Here is a 25,970-nt window from a genome sequence, read left to right on the forward strand (position 1 = left end):
ATTAGGAGTAGCATCTTTTAGAATTCTATGGTTGTTCCATTCATCTCAATGGGTGTTATTGAATATATTGCCTTTCTGTGTTGTTATACATTCAAGCGAGTTTAGTCTATTGAAATTTGGCATGTTAACAATTTGGTTTGCTAGTGTTACAATTAGATACCTATTCTATTTGACTCCCCCAATGAGAATGTATATTGTAATTGCCGTTCAATCTTGCTGCTTCCCCTTTGTATCGTTCTCCCATCCACACCAGCTGAGCTCTCGCTGTAAAGTTCCCTCCGCGTACATGCCCTACATGTCATAACAACAGCTAAGAGAAGCTAAAAAGCAGCCCCAAGAGACGGAATATGCCCTCTTCGTGTTCATTTTTACTGACTCGGCACCATTTTTAAAGGAAACCTTGCTTCATACTGATATTTGATGGATAATTATATATGTAGAATCAATCCATCTCATTTAGTCTCTAGGAGGCAACACGATAAAACAAAGATGTCTCATTTTCCCATCTGTGTTTGTACAAAAATAAACATAATGCCTACAAGTAAATATTGTACATTCTGTGGCAAATAACTAAACCCCTTAACTTGAATGTATATATTACAAGTCATAATAGACATTTTGTGTAAACACTCATCCTATAATGCTACTTAAGATGCCACTTTCCAAGTGTTCCCCCCACCCCCACCCCCAGGAGTAATAAGAGAAGACCTCTGGCCACGTGATGTACAAGACTGTACAAAGGAGACATGGGCATGGTAAACAATTAACAGCCTTTCCCAGCAGCCACCCCAAGCAAAGTAGATTCTTTATTAGGAGGTGGAAGCCATTCCTCCTGCAGATATTCAGTGAGGGTAGGGGTGTATAGGGCCCACTATGCAATGACTTAATACTTACTGCCTCGTGGCATGTAATTATGGGATCTACATGGAGCTCAGTTGTCTGTGCAGTTATTGATGCATCTTGCCTTCTGACATAGTGGCATCAAAAAATCCATTGTAAGAAGGACCTTTTCAGACAAATCAGTTCCATGTACCCTGTGCAAAAAGTGCAGAGCTAGGTCCAGTGAGTGAACTGAGAGCATCTAGGATGCTCTGCATGCTTCTGCACCTGGGAATGCAGAAGCACTGCTGAAGTGTGGACCTGTTCAGTGCCTGGATGGAGGCCGCTGGAAGCACCTATGAAAGCTGCTGAGGTTTGTAAAGGATGTGTGAGATCGAAGCACAATAAATTAAGCCTCCATCTGATGGAAGAAAACTGCTATGTGATGATCCTGAACACAAATTCATGCATTGTGCTGCAGCCATTGGAACTCTGGCTGGCCCCACAGCTCAGACTACAGAGGCCATGAAGAAACATGGATCATCTCTCCTCCTGTGAAAACCACTGCACACAAAAACCAAGCGATTACCAACAGTCATGCAGATATATCCTAGGAAAAAAATGATTTTGCAAACCAGCTTATGGCTCATGGATCCCGCTGGCTCACATACATACCCACAGTTGCAGATCTCGCATATACATTTTCTAGTTGGGGAGAGACCTACAGTCGCTGGAGAAGACATGATGGTGCAGTAGGGCTGGTTGTAGTCCTCTGTTTAATCAGTGGTCTCAAAGAAAGAAGCGATAGGCTAGCTATTATGGATCTCACTGCAGCAGATGGCAGCGGAAGAAGGTATTCTGCACATCCCAGCTAGTCTGGAGTAGCAGTTATCTTTTCCTCTAAGCTTAATGCTATCTAGGCCTCTACTAACCCCACTTTCCCTTGCATAGGGCTGGAGGGGGGGGCTCATAATAACCTCTTGGGCTTGTCACCAGGAAATCCTTTGTGAAGTCACCGATGTAGACCTGAACCATGCAAGCAGCAATACTGCCAAAAGAGGACTCAATGTAGTTAGTGCGCACACAGCCAATGGAAGGGAAATTCAATTGAGCCACTTTTGGAAGGGTGGTATAGAAATCAAATAAATAATAAATAAATAAATTCATGTATAAATTTACAACCAGCTGAATTTAGGTTAGGCAATCACTTAGGCTAGCCACCTTAAGTGCCACAGCTGGGAAATGCTTGACTAATAAGTAGAAGGTTGCTGGTTCAAATCCCCGCTGGTACTATATCGGGCAGCAGCGATATGCTGAAAGGCATCATCTTATACTGTGTAGGAGGAAACAATGATAAGCCCCTCCTGTATTCTACCAAAGAAAACTACAGGGTTCTGTGGGCACCAGGAGTAAAAACCAACTCAATGGCACACTTTAATCACTAGGCTATGCCATCGTGCATGTCAGAACAGAGTGGATCACACTACACTCATGAGCTATGAGACTACAGACAATTTCCACATTTATATAAATATTCTGGATGCATACAGAGCAAACACAGTTGGCCACATTGCTTGGCAGTATTTTTATTTGGGAATGGTTACATGTGGAGATATGAACTTCACATATAGAAGGCAAGAGAAATAAGTGACAATTTTTAATTATGTGCTTTGTTTCTGATTCTGTAGCATCTGGGGCACCTTTTTCGCAGCCATGAGGGCTAGAAACTTTTTCTTTAAATAAGAGGTAGAATATTTATGATTTCAGCAAATCAAATAATAGCACAGAATGGAGTCAAGGATAACAAACTACCCTCTGATTACTCCATGACAACTTTGTACATATGCCTGAACTTTGAAGCCACCGGGGTTTCAAACTCCAGCCCTCTTGCAGATGTTAGCCTACAGCTCCCATCACCCCTGGCTACTGGGGTGACTTGAAGTTCAACACCACCTGAAGGACCACAGTTTGAGATCCCTGCCATCAAGTTTTAGATTGCTAACCATTTGTAAATGGAAACATAGTTTTAACAAGCAACAAGTGTAATTTCATCAAAATCTGCTGCAGTATAAGGTACACTAGCTAAGTAAAATCAGCAGAACCAAGAGGGATGTGGATTCATAAACTTTCCCTTGTGGCCTACGATCTCCCTGACAATTTTAACAAAAACTCAATTAACTGTGATTAAGAGATCAATTAATGTCTTGCAGAGCAGTCATTCTCAACTCCCTTCCTGCCATGCCAACTACATGGAAATTGTTTGGGGTCTCAGGAAACAACATCATAAATGTGGGATGCCAATATAGACTGGAATTTAAACCAATGTGCTTCACAAGCAGACAGCCATCACATTGAAGCCACTGAATGACTACTGCCAGGGAAGTCTCCATATTGTTCTCACAGCAGGAAAAGGGGGTGGGGGTGGGAGGAGCAGGTATGCTCCACTAAGGATTGGATATCAATCTACAGAGGTAAACTGCCACAGCTAAGCAACAGTCAAAATGAAGTTCATATTCTTCACACTGTTGGGAGTAGAAATGCAGGCAACGATATCAGTGCTTGTTGATAGGACAGTATATGCAGAATAGCACCTTTATGTTTTTGAGGGTGGGTGAAAATGGCCCCCCGATGTTTCCTCACACATATACACTCAAAAATCAGTCTCCCCATACCTCAACATCTGTCAGCATTTTGGAGAGCCAAGTTTCCTTAGATTACTCCAGGGTCCTGACCACACAACAAGGGAGCAGGCAGAGGTGCATGTTCAGAAGGAGGAGTCCTGATTTCAAATAAATCACACAGGTGTGCTAAAGTTAACAGCTCCTGCAAATCAGTTTATGTTTGGGGGAGCAAGGCTTGGGGCCCTGTGTGATTTCATCAAAATCTGAAGACTCACCCTTCTGAAACCCTCAGCATACTCAACACATGATAAAGGCCTCAGGGCAATTCTGGGGGATGAAGAACTTGACCTAAGTAGGACATTAAAAACCACTAGACCATTAAAAGCTGAAGACCCACCTTCTTTGTGCCATGGCAGGCTGTGGATGTCTGAAAATAAAGACATGCCAAGAATTTCAACAGGGATGTCAACCTGATGCTAGGAAATCTGCAGGATTACGCTTACAATTCCATTTGGCACTTGACCTCCCTCCCTCCATGAAGCCTTTGGTCTAATGCAGCAAGTTGGAAGCAAGGGGTAAAAGAAAATTTGTTTACCAAGCATTAGGTCCTTCCTGTCATGAACTACCCCAAAGACTGACAGTCAAGGTCCAAATCATACATTACAAGCAGCTACTTGATTTTGCAGCTTAGTGTCCTCTTTGTGTAATCAGTGCAATGAATTCCTAGTAGAGTCCATGTAGGATTACACTGAAGTTGGTAATTGATTGCTGGAACCATCAAACAAGCTCCTTAATCTCATGAAGCTGCTACTGAAGCAGTAGTTTTCCACTTCTGACACAAGTGTCACATGACCAGCCCACTTCCATTTAGTGAGTGGTGGGCAGTGGGAAGAGAGCACCAGCCAAGGGAAGAAAAATAAGTTGACAGGTTAAGTTGAGTCTCTTCCTCCACAAACCTGAATAAGCTTCAGAAAAGAGACAGCTGGAGGTTAGATAAAGTCAGACGATTTCGGTGAGAGAAGTTTATTATACGAAACCCATCTTTAAAAAACAAATGAAACACTAATAAATATTTTCAGACAAAACATTTTAAACAAGATATAAGTTAGAAAGATCTAGCTCATTTTTTTCACTGAATGTTAGGCAAATGATTTCTCACAAAGCAAGCTCCCCATTTGAGTTTTTACACAGTACCCCATGTTCTGCAGCACTGTCCTCTACCAACTTGGAATAGTAACCTTGCTCTAAAGCAGGGCTTCCTAACCAGGGTTCCTCCAGATGTTGCTGAACAACAACTCTCAGCCATAATAAATTGTAGCTGATTGCCACGAGTTGTAGTTCATCAACATCTAGAGGAATCCTTGCTGGTAACCACTGCTCTAGACTAAGGCACACAAACTGGATTGAAGTGAATAAAAAAACTGAATACACAATCACCTCCCTAGTTTTACTCCATGTCTGTCTGTACAAGTTTTACATTCTGTTGTAAAGCAGCATATAGGGCTTCAGAGATTATGGGAGAATGGGTGATTAAGACAACAGGAAGCTTAATTCTCTATAATAATCTATTTGGAAAGATAAACATAAAGAACAAAAGCCAGAGAGCGAGCTGAAAACTCACATTTGCAACTAACCGAACTATTTCTAGCTTCTTTACATTTCCCAAGCAGGGAAAACATTGAAATGAATAGGCATTTACAAGAATACTTTCATTAGAAAGCTGTGCTAAAAAGTTAAATCTTGCTTTATCTTCCAAAATCAAATTTAAAATGTTATGTATAGATAAGACTTTTACTGCAGTCTCCACCATTTAAAATCCAATGCTCGTGTCTCATCTCAAATGGTCCCAGTTCCTCAGGCTCTCTTGATCAGAATAGAAGAATATTGTATTACAGACAGGCTTAGCATTAGTTAAGAGCAAGCTATCCATAGTATGTTGATATTAATATGAAATTAGAATGCCGAGCTGTTAGCATATAGCAAATGAGTTTTTTGTGATGGTCAGTTGATTTACATAAAAAGCCTCTGTGTGCAATTTTGTTAAGTGGAATGTGATTATTTTTATTCACAAGTGTATTACATTAAATTGACTATTGAACCTTTCCCAATTTTCAGCATTAGAATACTATTCGTTACTTCCCATTTGCCACCTGAAAACTCTATGTTAAGCATCAGACAGGGCTATGGCTGTAGTCTGCTATCAGAGGAATACTGAGCTCCGCCTACAGAGGTCTAGGATGCATTACTATCTGCAAGATCAGACATGTACTAACGCTTCCGTTTATGAAAAACATCTCCATGATCCTGTGTGCCTGACCGCTATCTTGGTTGTACTGGAGAAAATGCACCTAGAGCGGAAAGATCAACTTCCCTTTCAAGAAGAGTTATGCGTGATGGTGTCTTGACAAGTTCTGCATCTGATGCATACGGCTTTCCTAAAAAACTAAGAACATCTTTTGTTTCCAGGTTCACAGGAGTGAGGCTAAATTCTGATCTGCACCTTGGGATTTGCTTTCTTGAAGACAATGAGTCTTTGTTTTCAAGCACAGTCCTTTTCAATGCTTCATATCGGCGCTGAATTGACTGGAAATCCAGTTTGTGTTCACTTCCCACCACAGAGTCTGAAAAAGTTTTGCAGTCTCTTGAGTTATTTTCTTCAGTGTTAGCTTGATTAACATTTACATTAGAACTATTAAAATTGATAGATTCCCGTTCACCATCGAGATTTTCCTGAAGTATGCCCAGTTGGATAATTTCATGGCTATCAGAACTGATGCCACTTACCATCCGAGAAGCATCCCATGACAGAGTTGTACACATTGAAGAATTTTGACCAAGACAAGTGGCCAGGCTCTCTATTGCAATACCCTCCCCTGGTTCAAAGTCCAGTTCACTCACACTTTTATTTACAGTCTTTGAGACTAATTCTGGATTTTCTGTTACAGATTTGTTTGGAGCAATGCACATTAATCCTTCCTTGCAATACATATTATTATTCAGCGGCTCAACAGCTGCCTGCTGGGTGAACAGTTCACTGGGACTAGTAGCCACCTGTTGGTATTTAAATGGAGATTTCCATTCAAGGAAAGGAGACTTATCAGACATGCATGAAGACATAAAGCATGCCATACTTGAATCTATTTGGTTTTTTAATGCAGGGGCTGTATACTGTGGTCTGTCTTTTGTTTCACTATGATGCAGTTTTACACTAGAAGATTCTTCAGGTGCAGTTTGCTTGTTCCAAGAGCTTCTAGTTTCGGTAACTAAAATGGAATCAAAATCAAGAAAAGGTCAAACACATTGCATCCCATTCTCCATGCATGCAATAAACTTATTGTGATAAAAATGAAGTGTGACCTTCAAAACCAGTTAGTACAGAAAACACTATAGCAACTACCTTCAGCCACACACACCAGCCAATAATGCCAGTTACTTAAGTGTGACTAGACAGTCAAGGATCAGGGAAACAAAGTAATTAGGATTGCTAGGCTATACATGATCTATGCTGTTTAAAAAAGTCTGCCTAACTGATGAAATTCGCTTGTTCTGCTTGCTAGTCATGCAAAGGATAGTCCAAGGTAGTCAAAATACTTACATCATATGGTACAGAAAGTTTGGCTATCTAGACATGTTAAACTAGTTCTGGCATTTCCCAACTGCCAGTCTTATGAATGGCTACTGGCCCGTTTAGGAGGGTGGTAGCCTCCCCACCCCTCAATCCCTTCAGGGCCATAACACTGTAATATACATAGATGAGAAGCAGTATCTCTTGGGAATAGAGTACATAATTCCAAACTGTCCGATCTAACTAAATTTGTTGGGGATTAACCCCTTTCAGACCCTTTTGAAAAAAGGTAATGGGGCGATTAATTACATCGTAAGGTATATGGCTGAAACTGATACCATTTGGTAGAGTTCACCTTTCTGCATCTTAAAATGTGTAATCATACTGCTTTACATGGGGCTAGTCCCAATTCAGACCATTTAATGTGCTCAGGGCCATAACAATTTCCACTGTACTGAACTAAAAATATGCACATCATTTTTAGCCTACTTTCCAGGCATTCTGTGTGCATGTCCCCACCTATCAACTTTGAAATGTCTGGACCAATATGAACAAAATTGGGTACAGTTGTAGGGACCCCTCAACTGTGTAGTTTGTGATGTCACCCACTCCAATTCAAGATGGTGGACATGTAACTTTGAAGGCACAAGTGGGCCAACCTGTGAACTGCCTAAAGGTTTTGAACCAAATTTGCTACAGCTGTAGGGACACATAGGAATGCCCCAATTGTGTAGTTTGTGATGATGTCATCCACACCAATCCAAAATGGTGGACACATGAATGTTTGAGGCACAAGAGGTCTAACTTGTGGACCACCTAACCATTTGAACCAAATTTAGTCCAGTTGTAGGGATAGTTAAAGGAAAGTAGGCAGATTAGTTCTTACTAGAACAGCTTGTTGGAATTATAAACTTTTAGCAATAAAGTCAATATGCAAGTGCATATTCGCAGTTCAGTACAGTGGAAATTGTTATGGCCCTGAGCACATTAAATGGTCCAATTTGGTATCGGTCCAGTTTTCTCTACCAAATGGTATTAATTTCAGCCATATTAATTTGTATCTCATAGGAACACAGGAAGCTGCCATATACTAAGTCAAACCATTGGTCCATCTAGCCCCGTATTGTCTTCACAGACTGACAGCAGCTTCTCTCCAAGGTTGCAGACAGGAATCTCTCTCAGCCCTGTCTCGGAGAAGCCAGGGAAGGAACATGAAACCTTTTTTGCTCTTCCCAGAATGGCTCCATCCCCTGAGGGGAATATCTTACAATGATTACACATCAAGTCTCCCATTCATATACAACCAGGGCAGACCCTGCTTAGCTAAGGGGACAAGTAATACTTGCTACCATAAGACCAGCTCTCCAACTGTATTAAGGCACAATTTCATATGTACCTTACATAGAAATTAATGGCCCCCATTAACCCCTTTCAGACTCCTCCAAAAAGTGTTAAGCACCCATGATTGGACAGTTTGGAATTATGTACACTATTCCCCAACAGATACTGCTTGTTTCATACAGTGAGGGAAATAAGTATTTGATCCCCTGCTGATTTTGTCCGTTTGCCCTCTGACACAGAAATGACCAGGCTATAATTGGAATGGTAGGTTTATTGTAGCTGTGAGAGACAGAACAACAACAAACAAACCCTCAAAAGCCCAGTGCCCAAAAGTCAGCGATGGATTTGCATTGTAGTGAGGGAAATAAGTATTCAATCCCTTCACAAAAGATGTCTTAGTACTTGGTGGCAAAACCCTTGCTGGCAATCACAGAGGTCAGACATTTCTTGTAGTTGGCCACCAGGTTTGCACACAACCCAGGAGGGATGTTGTCCCACTCCTCTTTGCAGATCCTCTCCAAGTCAGAAAGGTTTCGAGGCTGATGTTTGGCAACCTGAACCTTCAGCTCCCTCCACAGATTTTCTATGGGATTAAGGTCTGGAGACTGGCTGGGCCACTCCAGGACCTTCATGTGCTTCTTCTGAGCCACTCCTTTGTTGCCTTGGCTGTGTGTTTTGGGTCACTGTCATGCTGGAATACCCATCCACGACCCATTCTCAATGCCCTGGCTGAGGGAAGGAGGTGCTCACCCAAGATCTGACGGTACATGGTCCCGTTCATCGTCCCTTCGATGCGGTGAAGGTGTCCTGTCCCCTTAGCAGAAAAACACCCCCAAAGCATAATGTGTCCACCTCCATGTTTGATGGTGGGGATGGTGTTCTTGGGCTCATAGGTAGCATTCCTCCTCCTCCACACACGGCGAGTTAAGTTGATGCCAAAGAGCTCGATTTTGGTCTCATCTGACCACAACACTTTCGCCCAGTTCTCCTCTGGATCATTCAGATGTGCATTGGCAAACTGCAGACGGGCCTGTACATGTGCTGCCTTGAGCAGGGGGACCTTGTGGGCACTGCAAGATTTCAGTCCTTCACGGCGTAGTGTGTTACCAATTGTTTTCTTGGTGACTATGGTTCCAGCTGCCCTGAGATCATTGACAAGTTCCCCCCATGTAGTTCTGGGCTGCTTTGTCACCGTTCTCATGATCATTGCAACTCCACGAGGTGAGATCTTGCATGGAGCCCCAGACTGAGGGAGATTGACAGTTATTTTGTGTTTCTTCCATTTGCGAGTTATCGTGCCAACTGTAGTCACCTTCTCACCAAGCTGCTTGGCGACAGTCTTGTAGCCCAGTCCAGCCTTGTGCAGGTCTACAACCTTGTCCCTGACATCCTTCGACAGCAATTTGGTCTTGGGCATGTTGGTGAGTTTGGAAGCTGAGTGATTGCTTGCTTCTATGGACAGGTGTCTTTTATACAGGTACTGTAACAAGCTGGGATTAGGAGCACTCCCTTACAGAGGGTGTTCCTCATCTCAGCTCGTTACCTGCATATAGTGAAAAGACACCTGGGAGCCTGAAATCTTGCTCATTGATAGGGGATCGAATACTTATTTCCCTCACTACAATGCAAATCCATCGCTGACTTTTGGGCACTGGGCTTTTGAGGGTTTGTTTGTTGTTATTCTGTCTCTCACAGCTACAATAAACCTACCATTCCAATTACAGCCTGGTCATTTCTGTGTCAGAGGGCAAACGGACAAAATCAGCAGGGGATCAAATACTTATTTCCCTCAGTGTACATTTACTTTATGATGCAATTATTGGCCCCCAAAAGGGCTTTTGAGAGGCTCCTAAATGCTCCAGCAGCTACTCATAAAACTGGTAGTTTGGCAAATGCAAGAACTAGTTTAACGGGTTTAAACAGCCAAACTGACCACTGGAAAAATCTTCCCTCTCCATCCCAAGGACTTAGAATTCACCAACTATAGACTTCAAAGTGTCAGGCCTATTTTTGAAGCCATAAGAGCTTGAAGCTTCCTCTCTTTTTAAAAAAGTGCACTCCCAGTATGTTGATCATGGGGTCCAACAACATGTTATAGGATGGTCCTGTAAAATCAATAAATCACAAAATACACACAGATAGGAATCTACGTACAGTTGAAGGTAGGTATGTGCACAATGTTCCAAGCTCTGAACGAGCTGCTTTGAATGTCTGAATGAATCTAGGCTCCAAGTTCCTTCCCTGGCATCTCCAAGATAGGGCTGAGAGAGTTTCCTGCCTGCAACCTTGGAGAATCCGCTGCCAGTCTATGTAGACAATACTGAGCGAGATGGACCTATGGTCTGACTCAGTATATGGCAGCTTCCTATATTCCTATGTAATGTTCTGAACTCAGAACAGCTCGAAAAAGTAGGTCCTGCTTCAGCCAGCATACTGCATGGCAGTGGGTCTCCACATGCAGAGGCCAAATGAGCTCTGGGGAGACACAGAATGCTGGTTCAAGCGCCATGGTGGCTTGCAGTGCCGGCAGTACCGCTGGTAAGAGCTTTGATTCGTGTAATGTTAAAAAGATACCTCTTGCCTCCTCCCAGCGCTACCCTCACTAGTTTAATTTAAAAAAAAAAAAAGGTCAGAGCACTTGGAACATTCCCAACTGAATGGTCTTGTTCTGTCAAAACACCAGGTCACCCCAGTGTTTCAGTCAGAACATTTGGGCCATTTTGCATTCTGTTCCAAGCTTGGAACGCAACCAGAATCCAGCATATCAAGCCCACAGGCCATATCAGACCAGTTAGCACAGTCCATGAGGTTGAAAGGACCAGTTCCTCTAAATTCCAGATCATGCCCAGCCCTCTCAGAGAACCCTTTGTGATCTGATTAACCCACAAAACGATGCAGAGGTCTGTCCTGAAGTGAAAGTCCAGAAAACACAGGTCACTGGACATCACACACCTAGAAGCCCAACATTTCTCAAGGTGGGCATCCTTCAAGCAAGCAGTGGGACACCTCATTCACCTTGCCCATTCCTTCCAAAAAAAACCCAGAACGCCCAGCAGATGGATCTTGCCGGTCACATAAGTGTACCAAGCCGAACTTGGAAAGGAATGCAAAACCCATTCCGTGCACACCTCTAGTTGAAGCTGATCAGCCACCCCTTTTAGAAACTGCCAGATAGTACTGAAGGACAAAATATTGTTCAGGTGGAACTATATGTACTGACAGGTCAGCTTTTCATTTGGCAGGCAGTGGGATTTGCTGATTTGTACTATGGCTGAAAATCTACATGTGCAGAACCCATTCCACCCGCTCCTGATAAACGGGTTGCTTACCTGTAACAGGTGATCTGGTAGTGATCCGCCAACCACCCACCCACCGTGCACGGCTTGCACTTGCTCATATTGGCAGTTTGGCACCTCATAGTGCAGTTTGATGGCCGCTCGAATGCAGCCTTCTCTTTAAATGTGTAGACAGGGATCATTTTGCTTGCAGTATCTGCTGCAGGGATGGATGGGAGGGTTTTATGAATGTTACCGGATCACTACCAGGTCATCTGTTACAGTAAGCAATCTGTTTATCTTGGTTGTGAACTGGTAACATCCATAAAAATGGGTGACTCATGAGCTTCACTTTTCCCGGAGTAGGAAGCATGCAGCTGCTGCAAACCTCGCTTGAGTATACCCCTCCCAAAATTAGCTGCTGCTGAGCAAAGGTCCACTGCATAGTGCTTCATAAAGGTCTCTTCCGATGCCCACGTTGCAGCTATACAAATATGTTTGAAATTAATTCCAGACAAATGTGCTGCCGAGGACACATACACCCTCGAAGAGTGGGCCTTCACTGCCTTAGGAGAATCTACCTTTTTCACCTTGTAGGCCAGGTAGATAGTCTCTACTAGCCAATGAGAGATCCTTTGTCTTGAGGCTGGATTTCCCCCATCTTTCAGCTTATAAGTGATTAACAGTCATTTTGTTTTTCTAATTGCAGACACTCTCCACAAACAGAACAGAAGAGTACGCTGCACATCTAGGCTATGCATTGTTTTTTCCAGTCGTAATTCTGGATTTTGGAAGAAGGTGGGTAGAATATTATCTTGATTCATGTGGAAGTCAGAAACAATCTTTGTCCTGAATTCCGGGTCCAATCACATCACTACCTTGTCACTGTGATACTTTGTATACTGCTCATCAATATGCAAAGCAGTGATCTCACCCTTTTTGCTGTAGCAATAGCAATCAAAAACACTGTCTTAAGCATCACCAATTTATGTTTTGCCATAGTCAGGGTTTCAAATGGCCCTTCTGTTAGGGCCAATAGGACCAGAGAAAGACTCCATCTATCCATGGGTCTATGAACCAGTGGGTACAGATTGTTTGCCCCTTTAAAAAATCTTTTACTATCAGGGTGACTGAACACTTTTGTCCCATCACCACCTCCATGGAAGGAGGAAATGGCAGCCAAATGTACCCTCAGCAAAGTATTTGCCAGGCCATCTGCCTTTAAGTTGTCAGGTAATGCAAGATGCCCCTTACGGAGGCATCCCTGGCTTTGAAGCCTTGCACCCTAGCGTGCGCTCTAAGTCATTTCCATTTCACACTGTAGTTCTTTCTTGTGGATGCTTTATCATTCAACAAAATGTTATCTAAAAGTTTATCCACCACGCTGTAAGCCTTCGTGTTTGCAGGTTTGGATGTAGCAGACATCCGTACTCCTGGGTGAGCAGAGCCATTGTTTGCTTTAACAGTACGTGTATCCCTGCTGACAGTCTAAGTACTTGTTGAAACCAAGGTTGCCTTGGCCACCATGGGGTGATCAGTATGCAACCAGAGCTGTCCTGTAAAGTCTTTGCCACCACCCTGTTGAGCAGTGAATGGGGGGTGGGGACAAATAGAATAAGCTGTGTGTCCATTGGAACTGGAATGCATCGCCCTTCCATCACCGTCCTAGACCAGCCCTTGAGCTGTATTGACTGCATTTGGCATTGTCCATCATGAAAAGATCCACAGCAGGTTGTCCTAGGCAGTTTATATTTATCTCCCACTCGTGGTGTGCACGTGAGACCTGATCAAGGCATTCGCAAGGTTGTTTATCCTCTTTATGTGTTTTGCCACCAGATGAATCTTCCGTGGTATACACCAGTTCAATATTTGCTGGCTTGCAAAAGGCTGATTGCAGAAGGAGCGAGACACCATCCCTCGCTTGTTCACATACGCTATAGCGGTTGTATTGTCCATCTGTGGTTCAACTGTCTTCTCCAGCAGATGCTTTTGACATGAACTTAGTGCCTGAAAAGCTGCAAGCGGCTCTAGGAAATGTATATGTAAAGCCTTTTGAGCATTGCTCCAGAGCCCTTGAGCCTCCAGGTCTGACATGTGAGCCCCCCAGCCTGTTAGAGAGGCATCTGATGTTATACAAACTTCCAGTACCGCGACTCTGAATGGTGTCCCCTCTTGAAGTTTATGTCTTTTGTCCACCACAACAGCAAATTCAGAAGTGAGTCTGGCATGCAAAGATGGAAGGTTCTAGCTATCCATTTTCGGTAGGAATGCTGCTAAGTACTACTTGTGTCATTTCTGCATGCGTAATCTGGCATAGAGGAGAGTGGCCATGCAGGTGGTCATCAGACCCATTAACACTTGAATTGTCTGAGCCCTTTGCATCGGACTCAATTGCATTGCTAGACTCAATTTCCGAATCCTCAAAACACGGTCTTCTGGCAGGAAGGCTCTCTGCTGAACCATATCCAGAACCACACCTATGTATTACAGTCTTTTGACGGGAACTAAGTGGGACTTCTTCCAATTGATTTGGATGCCCAATCCTTCCAGGAGAATTGTAATGCAAGTTATCTGGGAAAGTAACTCTTGTTTTTGCTGTCAAAAGCCAGTCATTGAGAGCAGGAAAAATCATCACACCCTGCGTGCATAAGTGTGCCACCACCACAGTCATGCATTTGGTAAATACTCTTGGTGCTGTTGCCAGTCCAAAGGGTAGCGCATTGTACTGGTAAATGTTTTCGCCCATCATGAACCTCCAATACTTTCTGTGACTTTCCTGTATGCCGATGTGAAAATATGCATCCTTTAGGTCCAACGCTGCAACCCATTCCTCCCCATGTAGAAGAGGCAGGATAACTTGCAACATAAGCATATTAAGTTTTCTCACAATGACATACAGGTTTCAGCCACCATAGGTCCATTATGGAGTGAATGCCCCAAGTCATGTTTATTTACAGTCATAGACCAAAATTTACATACATAATAATACATGTAATATAGTAATAATATTATTACTATATTAAGTGTATTATTATGTATGTAAATTTTGGTCTATGACCATAAATAAACTTGACTTGACTTGAGTGAATGCCCCCATCCCGTTAGCAGTGTCTCCACTTTCTCAATCAACGCCATTGTATATTTCATGCCCAGATAGACTGACAATGTTTTGAACTCGATGGTATAATCGGTCTGATATTATATGGTGTCATGCTTGAGCATAATTTGCCAGTCTGATGTGACCGGCACTGATGTTTGATATTTTTATTGGAGACATCACTGCTGTTGTTGATGTCACAGCTGTAAGGGAAGGGGGTGTTGTCCCTCCCATCGGTTGTTATACATGTGGGGCTCACTAAGCAATCAAAGATGTTGTTTAGACTATTGGGGAGCTTTACCATGGCCCCCCTGGTTTTTTTTATTTTTTGGTAGTATGGTTTTTTTTATTATACTTCTGGAAGGGTTTTTGGAATTCCCTCCTTTACTCTGGCAGTAGCCACCTTGTTTATGACCATATGACTGATACCTGGACGTCGCAAAAGGACACAACAGGAGCAGTAACTTGAATAGCAGCATCCTGATTCAATACTCTTGGTGGAGTTATTTGAGTAGTAATTTGTTTCATATGAATCTCCACAATCCTAGGAGGAGTCATCTGTGTTGCATTCTGGACCAGTTCCATATGCATATTATATGCCTTCCATTTTTTAAACTGCGTACTCAGCTGGGCACACAGAGGTGGAGTTTGTAGACGTGTCACCCCATCCACCCACAGGCAATAAGCCTGTCAGAAATCCTCCTCCTTGTTGAGACCTTGGCTCAAGAAGCTTAGAAACGTCAATGTCAAGGAAGCGCCTCTTGATGGCGAGATGAATGCCCCTCTGGGACTCGTGGCTCCTTAAAAAGGAGAGTCCTTTGATTTCAAAGGTCCCAGCATCAGCGATTTAGACTGCGGTTGCATTGCAGTTCCTGATGCCTATTTCAAACTTGCGATCACAGCCTCAGGAGATCTAGAAACACCCCTCCATGTCCATGCTTCTTCCAACAGAGTCACCCGCAAACGTGCAGCCCTATTTTTCAGTCTGTTTCGAGAACGAGCTGCAGACAGCATGCAGTGGCATTTTGTCCTTCCCTCAGTCATAAGAGACAGCAGTCATGGCCATCCATAGAAAGGATCATCCCCCTGCATCGTGTGCAGCTCTTAAAGGTGGTCTTTCCCCATGGTATTGGGTTCACAAATGACATTCTGAAAAATCGATAATTTTACCAGTCCTAGTCATACACTTCCTATCACACCACTGAGGTACCATCTGTCAAATAAAGAATAATCTTATCCAGTCTGAGTCATACACAAAAGTTACACTAAGGTTTCCAAAGGGTAGTCCAACAACAATTCCAGTTACAGTCTGAGTCAAAACCAATAAATTTAGCAATAAAATAACTTTGAGGAGCCAAGAACTAACAAAGAACTGAATGCATTGGCAGTCAGAAAGAAACTCAACTATGAGGCACCAAACCGCCGATATGAGTAAGTGCAAGGCAAATGCAGTGGGCGGCTGGGCACTGCCACAAGGAGCAAACAAATTCTACCCAAAGTGTTCTGCGCAGGCGCAGAACTTATGAATGTTACCGGATCACAATCTAGATAAAAGTTATTGTAATTAAATATACTTCTGCATTTGCAAGGAAGTATACCCTCAGAAGCTTTAATTTATACTCAAAATGATACACATTTAAGGATTTTTAAAATGTAAATATTGTATACGCACACGAACATGCACTCTCGCGATTTTCTGGAGTTCGTGGAATCTGTTTCCTAGTTGTGAACGGATCGGAGATCAAGGTGTCAATTAGGCTCTCTAACTCCTTTTCTTTTCCTCCACTGTGCTGGGGCAAATCAGCTGCCACTACATCTGCTACCTGCAAAAAAAAAAAAAAAAAAAGAGCACAAAATGCTTGAAAAAGAAACAAGCCATATTCTCGTAATATGGTGGTATAAAAAAGGCAATATTACACTTACCGAATTAAGTGATGTGAGTATAAAAAAATTCAAGGTATGGCAGTGTTCCATTATTATGCATAGTGGATGGTTAAAGTACAGTTGTGCCATTGAGTTGGAGTCGACTCCTGGCAACCACAGACCCATGTGGTTTTCTTTGGTAGAATCCAGGAGGGGTTTACCATTGCCATATCCCACACAGTATGAGATGATGCCTTTCAGCATCTTCCTATATTGCTGATGCCTGATATAGTTTTCTATAGTTTTCTATATGCGAAACGTACCAGCAGGGATTCAAACTGGCAACCTCTTGCTCGCTAGGCAAGTTTCTTCCCCACTGTGCCATTAGGTGGCTACAGCGGATGGTTAGCAACATTAAAATATTCCTCACCTCTTCAGCTAGTTGCTCTCGTGCTCTCTTAAGAGGATCTTCTCTTTTAACTGAAGATGGTGTTCTAACCACACTGATTTGCTTCTTATTCCAAGCTTCTGTTGGTCTAGGATTTCTTCCTTTGTATTTTAAGATTTGAGAATTGGAATGCTGTATCCTCTTGGGAGTTTCAGTATTTGATCCCTAGAACAATATAAAAATTTACACTAGTCCTCAAAGACAGGTTTACAGATAATTTAATTACAGTTTTAACCACAACCATTTCAGATTCATAGACCTTGCCGACAGTCTGCTACTAAGTAACAAGCAAAATTTGGGCTGTCATTACCATTAGGTTAAGAACAACCAGTCTTTCTTGGTAAATCAGAGATTACATGGTACAGCAACAAGTCTGTCATACTGTGTTGCATTATTAGGTTATTTTTCAAGTCATCATCTTCAAGGTTCCATTCAGTAGCTACTCGAAACTGTCTTTAAATCAGCAACACACCCCATCAGTGTGTAGTGGCATAAAAGTGGATAGGCAACCAATTGTATTTAAGTACACCAAGAACAAATATAAATGAACTTCTGCACTATCATGACATGAAATTTCATATGGTTTGATTTTTGCTACAAACATTGCTATTCAAGGGTCTGGGTGGAAACATTCACAAATAACCCCAATCTCTTGTTGCCCTACCTGGTGCTATTTGGGAACCTTTTTTGTTGACAAGACTTCTTCCATGTGCAATCACAGACAAATTATGTGGAGAACATGACAGCATCAATTATCCAACTAGATTTGGGTGCATGACGACATCACTAAGGGTAAACAAAGCCTTCCCATTGCCCTCACTAGGAAGGGAGTAGAAGAGAGAAAGAGGCAGGAAGGCACTCCTGTTGCCTTACCAACTAGCCTGATACTTCCCATCTTGGTGGTGTGATTATTGCCCAGCAATACTATGCAGCAGGACTTTCACAATGATCCAACTCTAGTTGCATATAATTTAGGCACAAATAGGAAAGTTTTGATGTGCATCTGAATACAGGCCACTGGAGAAAGGCTAGCAGAGCACATGCTTTGTGCACAGAAAAGAGATTACAAGGTTGAACCTCTGGCATTTCCAGGAATGCCTGAGAAATCTTGATAATCACTGCTATTCAGTACAGACAATACGGAGTTAGTTGGAGCAATGTTCTAACTCAGTATGATGCAGGTTCCTATATTCCTACGATTATGTATTGCCTCAGAAGTAATGCAGTATGGAGGACATCCAGATGCAGATATTGCAGATAAGCCATTTCTGACAAGGGTCAAGAGAACAGGTGGTAAGCTGCATAAGAAGAGTTGCTGGACACCTCAAAATTAGACTCTTCCCCTGTAATGGCTGCCAATATATAAAAACCTGCCAATATATAAAAACATGTTCCCAGTCCAGAAATTTAATATAGTTCAGGGTCAATTAGACCAGTGTTTCTCAACTGGTTTTTGGAGTCATGGACCGGTACATTAGTCATGTGCAGTTTCTTGGAACAGCAGTTAGTAAGGGAGTTGCCCCCCTCACCTCCACCCCCACCCGCAGGCACCCCCCCTAAAGACAATTCTGGGCAGTCCTCCGGAGCTTATTTCCAAGCAGCCCTTGCTACTGGATAATGTTCATTTTGAGGAAGTGAAATGCACATTATCCAGCAGCAAGGGCTGCCTGGAAATGAGCTCCAGAGAGCTTCTGGTGGCCCAGCCAGCCCAAAACTGGTTTTGGCGGGGTTATTTTTATTAGTGATGCCTCACGGACCGGTACCCAATGTCTCACGGACTAGCGGTTGAGAAACACTGAATTAGACTACAAGATGTTGTGTAATAACACACAATGGTTCAGTTGGGAGCTTTCTACAGTTTGGACCCTATGGACATATGCTGTTCTCATGTAGCCTAGGGACTTCGAGTCATCTGCATAACTGCTATGAAATGAACCTTGCTCATGAGAGAATTGCTGGTACTGTTCAGGCACTGTCACAGCCCACTAAATTTGGGTAAGCAAATTGCAAAGTCCCAAGAGGCCTCCTGGTCCAGAGTAACAGAGGTACTGTTCCTAAAGCAGTGTTATTCGAGGTTAAGTTTAATCTCTCTGGCAATAACTAGAACAAAATGCAGAACAAAGAACTTTGAACAAGCAAGTTCTCCCACTGGGGTATTCCATGGTACCAAATGAAACTGTCAGATAACTGGTCAGTATTTCTAGTCTGGGAGCATACTGCAGAGAAAACTGCATGTAATATATGTTCAGTGGTGGTTCAAATGCTTCTGCATGGAGGCTATACATAGGAGATGAGCACCATGTACAATCTTAGAACCAGATGATAGATAGGGTTCAGATTCAAACTAGATGGCTTTGCAATATTATATGAAGTCATAATCTTGTCTAGAAGAAACCAGAGCCCTGTAGATATGTAGCACAGATGTGCCATTTGCTCCCCGTGAGGGAGAGGACAATACTCACAGAGCATTGCTTGTATGAAAAACCATGCATGCTTAGAGATAAAAGAAGTAGCAGTTCTTGTGCCTCCATTGCCACCAACGCCTCTCTCAATCAAATTCACTTAGAAGCAAAGTAAGAGAAGAGGGCTCAGTGATGGTAATATTACTGGTTTCTCCCTTATTCCATTACTTTCTATAAATGCATCAGTTTTTTTCAAGAATAAAAATATTGGTAAGCAACTGAGTTACCTTTTCAAAAGGTATCTGGATTGCGTTTGCAGATTCTGTAGTAGGATGAGAAGCTGTGTCAGTCCTAGAAAAAGTAGTAAACATTACTAGGTACAGAGGAAGTCATACATTTTTTTTGTTCGGTCACTGTAAGTTGTATGCCCCGTATCTGTCCGTTACGATTTCCCTCAATTCGTCCCGGTCATCAAAAGGCAGTTTTATTATAGGGAGAGCTTGTGACAACTAGAGACAACTTTTCTCTATTTGAGTATCAGTCTCCCAGGTGATGAAGGTGAAGCTCCTTACAGCTCCCCAAACACACACAGAGGAGTGTGTCAATATACTTCATAATTTTAAAATAGTCAATATAAAGTTGCTGTAGATAACTGACTGCAAGTCACCACATACCTATGAACTAAAAGCTAGTCTGATCAGCATCACTACATTTCCAATTCAGACAATAAATTATTTCCATCATTAAACGCCCCCTCACACACTAAACTCAACTAATAGTCATTTGAGATTACAAGTAACTGCTCTCAACTTTTGAGGACTACAAGAGGCAAAAATGATGAGCTATAGATGTAGCTGGCTCAGTGCCCTTCTCCACAGTCAGTTACACATGAAGCTTGAAAGAGTTCAGCCATAAGAAGTTCAAAGAGCAACATGCACAGGCCAACCAAGTGATGGAATAGAAGTCTCCAGTGATGCTTCCCAGATTTAAGAGGAGCAAAAGTGGGGGGGACCCCAATATCGGGTTCAGCTTTCTACTGTACAAGTACTGATCTCTGCTGTTGCTCCTCCTCTTGGTCCTGGATCGCCTTCTGGTTCAAGTGAAATTGGCAACCAGCCACCACCAAATTACTTTCCAGGCCGAGCTCAAGAATTTGGAGTGCCATTCTAGATTTAAATCAGAAATTAAGTACTCTTCCCAACTACATTTTTATTAGTTGGTCACATGAAAGTCCAAATGCAGGACCTTAATGTGCAGCCACATCTTACTGTTGTCTAATGTCTGCTCCACCATGTGTCACAGCTAAACCATGTTTTATAAACAGCAGCTTTCTAAACCAGGGCATATTAAAGTCATACCTCTCTGAAGTTACCACAGTGGAGCGACCCTGAGTTCCCAATGCTTTATCACTTCTATCCAATCCATTTGTCTGAAAATTCTTTTTGGTGGAGTCTGAAAAATGTTTAAAGGAAGAGAGTACATATTTAGCCTGCTGATTATTTAAGCACCATCACAACTTCCAGATAAAGTATAAATAGCTATGTTTAGTAGAGAATATCACTGGTGTGATTTAAACTGAAGTGATAAAGCTTCAAGCATTACACAAAAACTAGCAATACATCCACCATTTGGTAGATATGTTTAAAATCTGCAGCATGGTCCAGCTTGGGATCTACAATATACTGGCTGGAGCTGGCACAAGAGTCATTTATCTCTGCATTGAGAAAGCCGTTCCCTTATTGCTGTTTCCAGAAAGATGGTGCACTAGGGGTTGGAGAGCTATGTTACTATCAGGCAAAACACAGGCTCTTGCTTTCCATGGTACTTCTGCTGCCCTGCCTGATGAAGCAGTTCAGGAGAAAGAGATGAACAGATACAAATCAGAGCCCTTGTAAATAGTGTCCATTTGTAGACACCCATGTTTATATTCACAAAGTAACTGCAATGCTTTGCATCTCCCTGGGTTCAAACACCCAAGTCTTATTTAAATAGCCACAACGCAAATCTAGATGACAAGTAGGGTGCTGGGTGAATGAGCTGTCAAAATTATGGAACTCAAATTGCTTTCACACTGTCAGAGACAAAATTTCAAACAAGCTTCATATTTGCATCACTACAATATGTTGGCTATATCTAAAAGTTATCAAAGGAAATTGCAAACTTCTTGCTTTACACCAGGGGTGGGGAACCTTGGCCCTCCAGCTGTTTTTGTACTACAACTCCCACCATCCCCAGCCATAATCATTGTGGCTGAGGATGGTGGGAGTTGTAGTTCAAAAACAGCTGGAGGGCCAAGGTTCCCCACCCCTGCTCTACACCAACACCACAAACACAGCCAACAGCTCCTTCCAAATTTTTATCTTTATAGGATAAGATATTCATATACTCCCGGATGGCACATGTAGAATGTTGGGAACATGACTACAGACCTCTATATTCATAAGTCAGCAAACATCACTGTATATTCTATATACAGACTCTATATTCATAAGTCAGCAAACGTCACAAACACTGACATTTAAGTGACCACAACTTTTCAAATCTAGAAATATTTCCAAAATTCCAACAGAAAAACCAAAGCACAGACGGAGTTTGTACAAAATTAGATGTCCAATGAAGACATTAATATTCAATGGCCTTTATTTGAAAGATTTAAAAATCTTTGCCTATGCTCCCCCCCCCCCCCAATCTCTTTCTACATCGCTGACATTAGCTTCCTGAGAATTCTAACCATCCTCCCTATTTTTAGGACTGGAGCCTTTGTTCCCAGTAGTGTGGAATAATGTAAGCCAAGGAGGTTTAAACTATTTAAAGTTACCAAGAAACAGAAATTGATTTAAAATCAAGTTGCTCATTTTGAAATGCATATACTGTATTTCCTCAACAAGTATACAAACTAATTGGTATAACAACTACTTATTGGTTTACAACATCTAGAGACAAAAATCAAGACTTTGACATGTTTTAACCTACATGTCTTTGCACCTCAGAATTATATCCTATTAGGGACCATAGAAAAATATTTGTTTAGTGCTCTATACATAGATAAGGATACTAAACCAGATCACTTATTGGAAGGCCAAGGGTGAAATCCAATACACACTCATGAGGGAGTCCTATTGAACAAAGTGGAACCGACCTCCAAGTATACTGGCACAGAACTGGGGTGTATGCATCTACAACCTTCTATTAGGGCTTGTAATTTTGGCAAAACTGTTTCTAGACAAGATGGAAAGCAAGTGTCCATTCTGTATGATTATTTACATCTGTGCCATTTCTAATTTAGGATCTGAACATACTCAAGAGCTAAGGTGGGCAGAGCAACGGATATAAAAAGAGGAGTACAAGATCATCCACATTAGTGCAATAGGTTATCCTGACAAGATTCAGGATGGTATCTCTTGGATCCTGTTGTCCGATGTCATGCTAATCCCTACATCCAGTAAGAAGCATACAATTATAATTACAAATAATACAATAGGCCATAATGTAATATTTGATTTCAGAAGTCAGCTTTCTCCCTATGGTTCTTTCACATACAAGAACAGGCTTTGACTCATTATGTTTGATAGACGGTCATCATTAAGTTTTATTAGGTAAGTGTAGGCCTTAAGTCCATATTTGCTTATTAACATATTTTAAAGATACAATTAGTGACAGGCATATAGACTAATGTTGTGCATGCGCACACCAGGGAAGGACAATTTTCACTGATCCCCTTCCTTCTGCAGCCAATGTGGCCCCCCCCGGCCAAAATATGTCCCCGAGGGCTGCAAAAGGAAAAAAAGGGAACAGTGAAAATTGTTCCTCCCCTGCTGTGAACACAACTTTAGTTTGGATGTCAACCAGTGTATTTTTTCAATCTTGTTTTCTTAAATGTATACTTAAGATTTTAAATCAAGCCTGGCTCCCAGTGCCTGAACATTTCATTTAATAATTTAAGCGTTTTGACATTTTACACATTTAACTATATTTGTACAGCACTCCAAATTAACACCTCTGGTCAGTTTACAGCAACATAAAACGAGTTATAACAGATTAAAACCTTAAAATAAATTAAAACCACAAGTCTAGTTTGGGTGAATAAATGTGTTTTTAGCAAGTTTTTTAAAGTTGTCAGATAGGGAGGCTCTTATACAGGGAGTGCATTCCAGAGGGCGAAAACCAAGGCAGCCCATCCCCGTGTAGCCACCAGATGAGCTGGTGTCAATTGCAGACAAACCTCACTGGATTGTGTGTGGTGGGGCTCACAGTGAAGATGACGTTCTCTTAATGTCTGTGTACGTGCTCTTAACACAGCTTTGTAGGGGTGTATACATAGGCCCTAGATCCTAGCAGGATGCAGTTAGCTCCTAAAAAGCCTATGTTTACACAGCTTCCATTTTTAAATTAGCATGTCATCCACCAGAATGTTACAAAATGTATTAGTTCTTCAAAGTGGTAGTCAACATGAGATGGCATAGTCCCAACTCCTCATAAAAAGCTAGAGGAGTTGGTGGCCTCTTCTAGCACTCACAGAGTAAAGGTATTAAGAATAAAGTCATTCTGAAGAAGCTGTTCCTAAGGATTACCTGGAATTGATGCAGGATACTGGTAGAAGACACTACTTTTATAAGCTTCCTCAGTAGCAGGAGTAAAAGAAAGAGGAGACATAGCAGGCAGTAGGTCAAGTACCTTTAAACAAATAAATAAGGTCATACGCTGTAAAAACTTTAGCTTTAAGTAATAATGTAAATAAAACCTGTTTTCAGAGAACATAAATAGAAAGGTTTATAAAATATAAGGTTTTAAACAAACCAGACTAAGTTTTATTACACAAGACACCAGATCATTGAGAAATAATGTATACAAGGGGTTCCCCAACAGGGGGTACTCTGAACCCTTCCAGCTGCACTATTTGTTCCCCATCTAAGGATTGCCAGCTTGAAGCCAATGCATTCTCAGTGATTGTCCGCTGCAGAAGCAAGGCAAAAAGGAGGGTGAAGACCCTGCTCATCCGCTCATGATTGGCTGGCTACATGCTGAAGCTCAGCACAGCCCTCCCCTCTGCCTGACTGATAGGCTTCACATACTTGACTGATTGAAGTAGTGCCGTCAAGTCAGTGTTGACTCTTAGTGACCACATAGATAGATTCTCTCCAGGGTGATCTGTCTTCAACTCGACCTTTCAGTGGTGCATTCATTGTTGTTGTAACCGAGTTGTTGTTGTAACCGAGCAGGCACTGCAAGATTTCAGTCCTTCACGGTGTAGTGTGTTACCAATTGTTTTCTTGGTGACTATGGTTCCAGCTGCCCTTAGATCATTGACAAGTTCCCCCCGTGTAGTTCTGGGCTGCTTTGTCACCGTTCTCATGATCATTGCAACTCCACGAGGTGAGATCTTGCATGGAGCCCCAGACCGAGGGAGATTGACAGTTATTTTGTGTTTCTTCCATTTGCGAGTTATCGTGCCAACTGTAGTCACCTTCTCACCAAGCTGCTTGGCGATAGTCTTGTAGCCCAGTCCAGCCTTGTGCAGGTCTACAACCTTGTCCCTGACATTCTTCGACAGCTCTTTGGTCTTGGGCATGGTGGTGAGTTTGGAAGCTGAGTGATTGCTTGCTTCTATGGATAGGTGTCTTTTATACAGGTACTGTAACAAGCTGGGATTAGGAGCACTCCCTTACAGAGGGTGTTCCTCATCTCAGCTCGTAACCTGCATATAGTGAAAAGACACCTGGGAGCCTGAAATCTTGCTGGTTGATAGGGGATCGAATACTTATTTCCCTCACTACAATGCAAATCCATCGCTGACTTTTGGGCACTGGGCTTTTGAGGGTTTGTTTGTTGTTATTCTGTCTCTCACAGCTACAATAAACCTACCATTCCAATTATAGCCTGGTCATTTCTGTGTCAGAGGGCAAACGGACAAAATCAGCAGGGGATCAAATACTTATTTCCCTTACTGTATCTCTTCCCTTCTCTTTTCATATGCTACTACTTCATACAATTAGCACTGAGTACACAAATTGAAATTAGTACTCCAGTCACTGACTTACATCAACATCAAATAAATAATGAACAGTCTTCTTGACTGCTCTTATTAATTTCAACGGGTTTACTCATGAGTAGTTTGGTCTGGATGTAAGTCAGTGGCTAAAGCAGTGTTTCTCAAAACTAACAGTAGAGAGAGTGCACACATGTGTATACATACAGTCTTTCTCACTGGTACCTGAGCCGAAAGTTTGAGACAGAAGAGGCTGAGAATCCCTGGCATATACAATTAAGGACCCACAAGACTGACTGTATAAAAAGATTCTAATACATTCAACATTACATGATAAAAATTGTCTCAGCACTTAGACACTTACTAGTGTCTCAACCAGGACTTCAGAATGGTGTCTGTTAAGCTAAAAACAATTAGCACAACTAGAACTGGCTTTCCTGTTGGAGGTTTTAATAGGCCAATTAATTGAAACTAATTTGAAAGCTAATTCACACACATTTCTTCTCTCTCAAGACAAGATGATTTCCATTCATATTCTTCCACTCCAAATAGA

General features: G+C 42.1%; 2 protein-coding genes and 1 non-coding gene across 4 annotated transcripts in view; all 3 read right to left on the reverse strand.

The window, feature by feature from the left end:
• Positions 1-1,750, reverse strand: part of SAXO1 (stabilizer of axonemal microtubules 1) — a 49,090-nt gene extending 47,340 nt beyond the window's left edge. The window contains exon 1 of the mRNA XM_053299715.1: positions 1,495-1,750. Coding sequence (XP_053155690.1) covers positions 1,495-1,562 — 68 coding nt within the window. The 5' untranslated portion in view covers positions 1,563-1,750. The remainder of the gene's footprint in view (positions 1-1,494) is intronic.
• Positions 1,751-4,447: 2,697 nt separating this feature from the next.
• The window catches only part of HAUS6 (HAUS augmin like complex subunit 6), a 32,429-nt gene continuing 10,906 nt past the window's right edge, over positions 4,448-25,970 (reverse strand). Inside the window, exons 11-16 of one of the 2 annotated variants that reach the window (XM_053292026.1) lie at positions 24,003-24,105; positions 20,790-20,883; positions 19,719-19,782; positions 17,012-17,194; positions 16,391-16,541; positions 4,448-6,703 (exon numbers count right to left, since the gene is read on the reverse strand). In XM_053292026.1, coding sequence (XP_053148001.1) covers positions 5,760-6,703; positions 16,391-16,541; positions 17,012-17,194; positions 19,719-19,782; positions 20,790-20,883; positions 24,003-24,105 — 1,539 coding nt within the window. In that variant the 3' untranslated portion in view covers positions 4,448-5,759. Of the gene's footprint in view, positions 6,704-10,147; positions 11,842-16,390; positions 16,542-17,011; positions 17,195-19,718; positions 19,783-20,789; positions 20,884-24,002; positions 24,106-25,970 lie in introns of those variants that run through there. The other variant, XM_053292027.1, reaches the window with a different exon arrangement.
• Positions 19,850-19,979, reverse strand: LOC128348412 (small Cajal body-specific RNA 8). Its single transcript, XR_008318135.1, has one exon. It is a non-coding gene; the product is annotated as a small Cajal body-specific RNA 8 (non-coding RNA).

Source organism: Hemicordylus capensis, chromosome 2, assembly GCF_027244095.1.
Source record: "Hemicordylus capensis ecotype Gifberg chromosome 2, rHemCap1.1.pri, whole genome shotgun sequence".
NCBI classification, from domain to species: Eukaryota; Metazoa; Chordata; class Lepidosauria; order Squamata; family Cordylidae; genus Hemicordylus; species Hemicordylus capensis.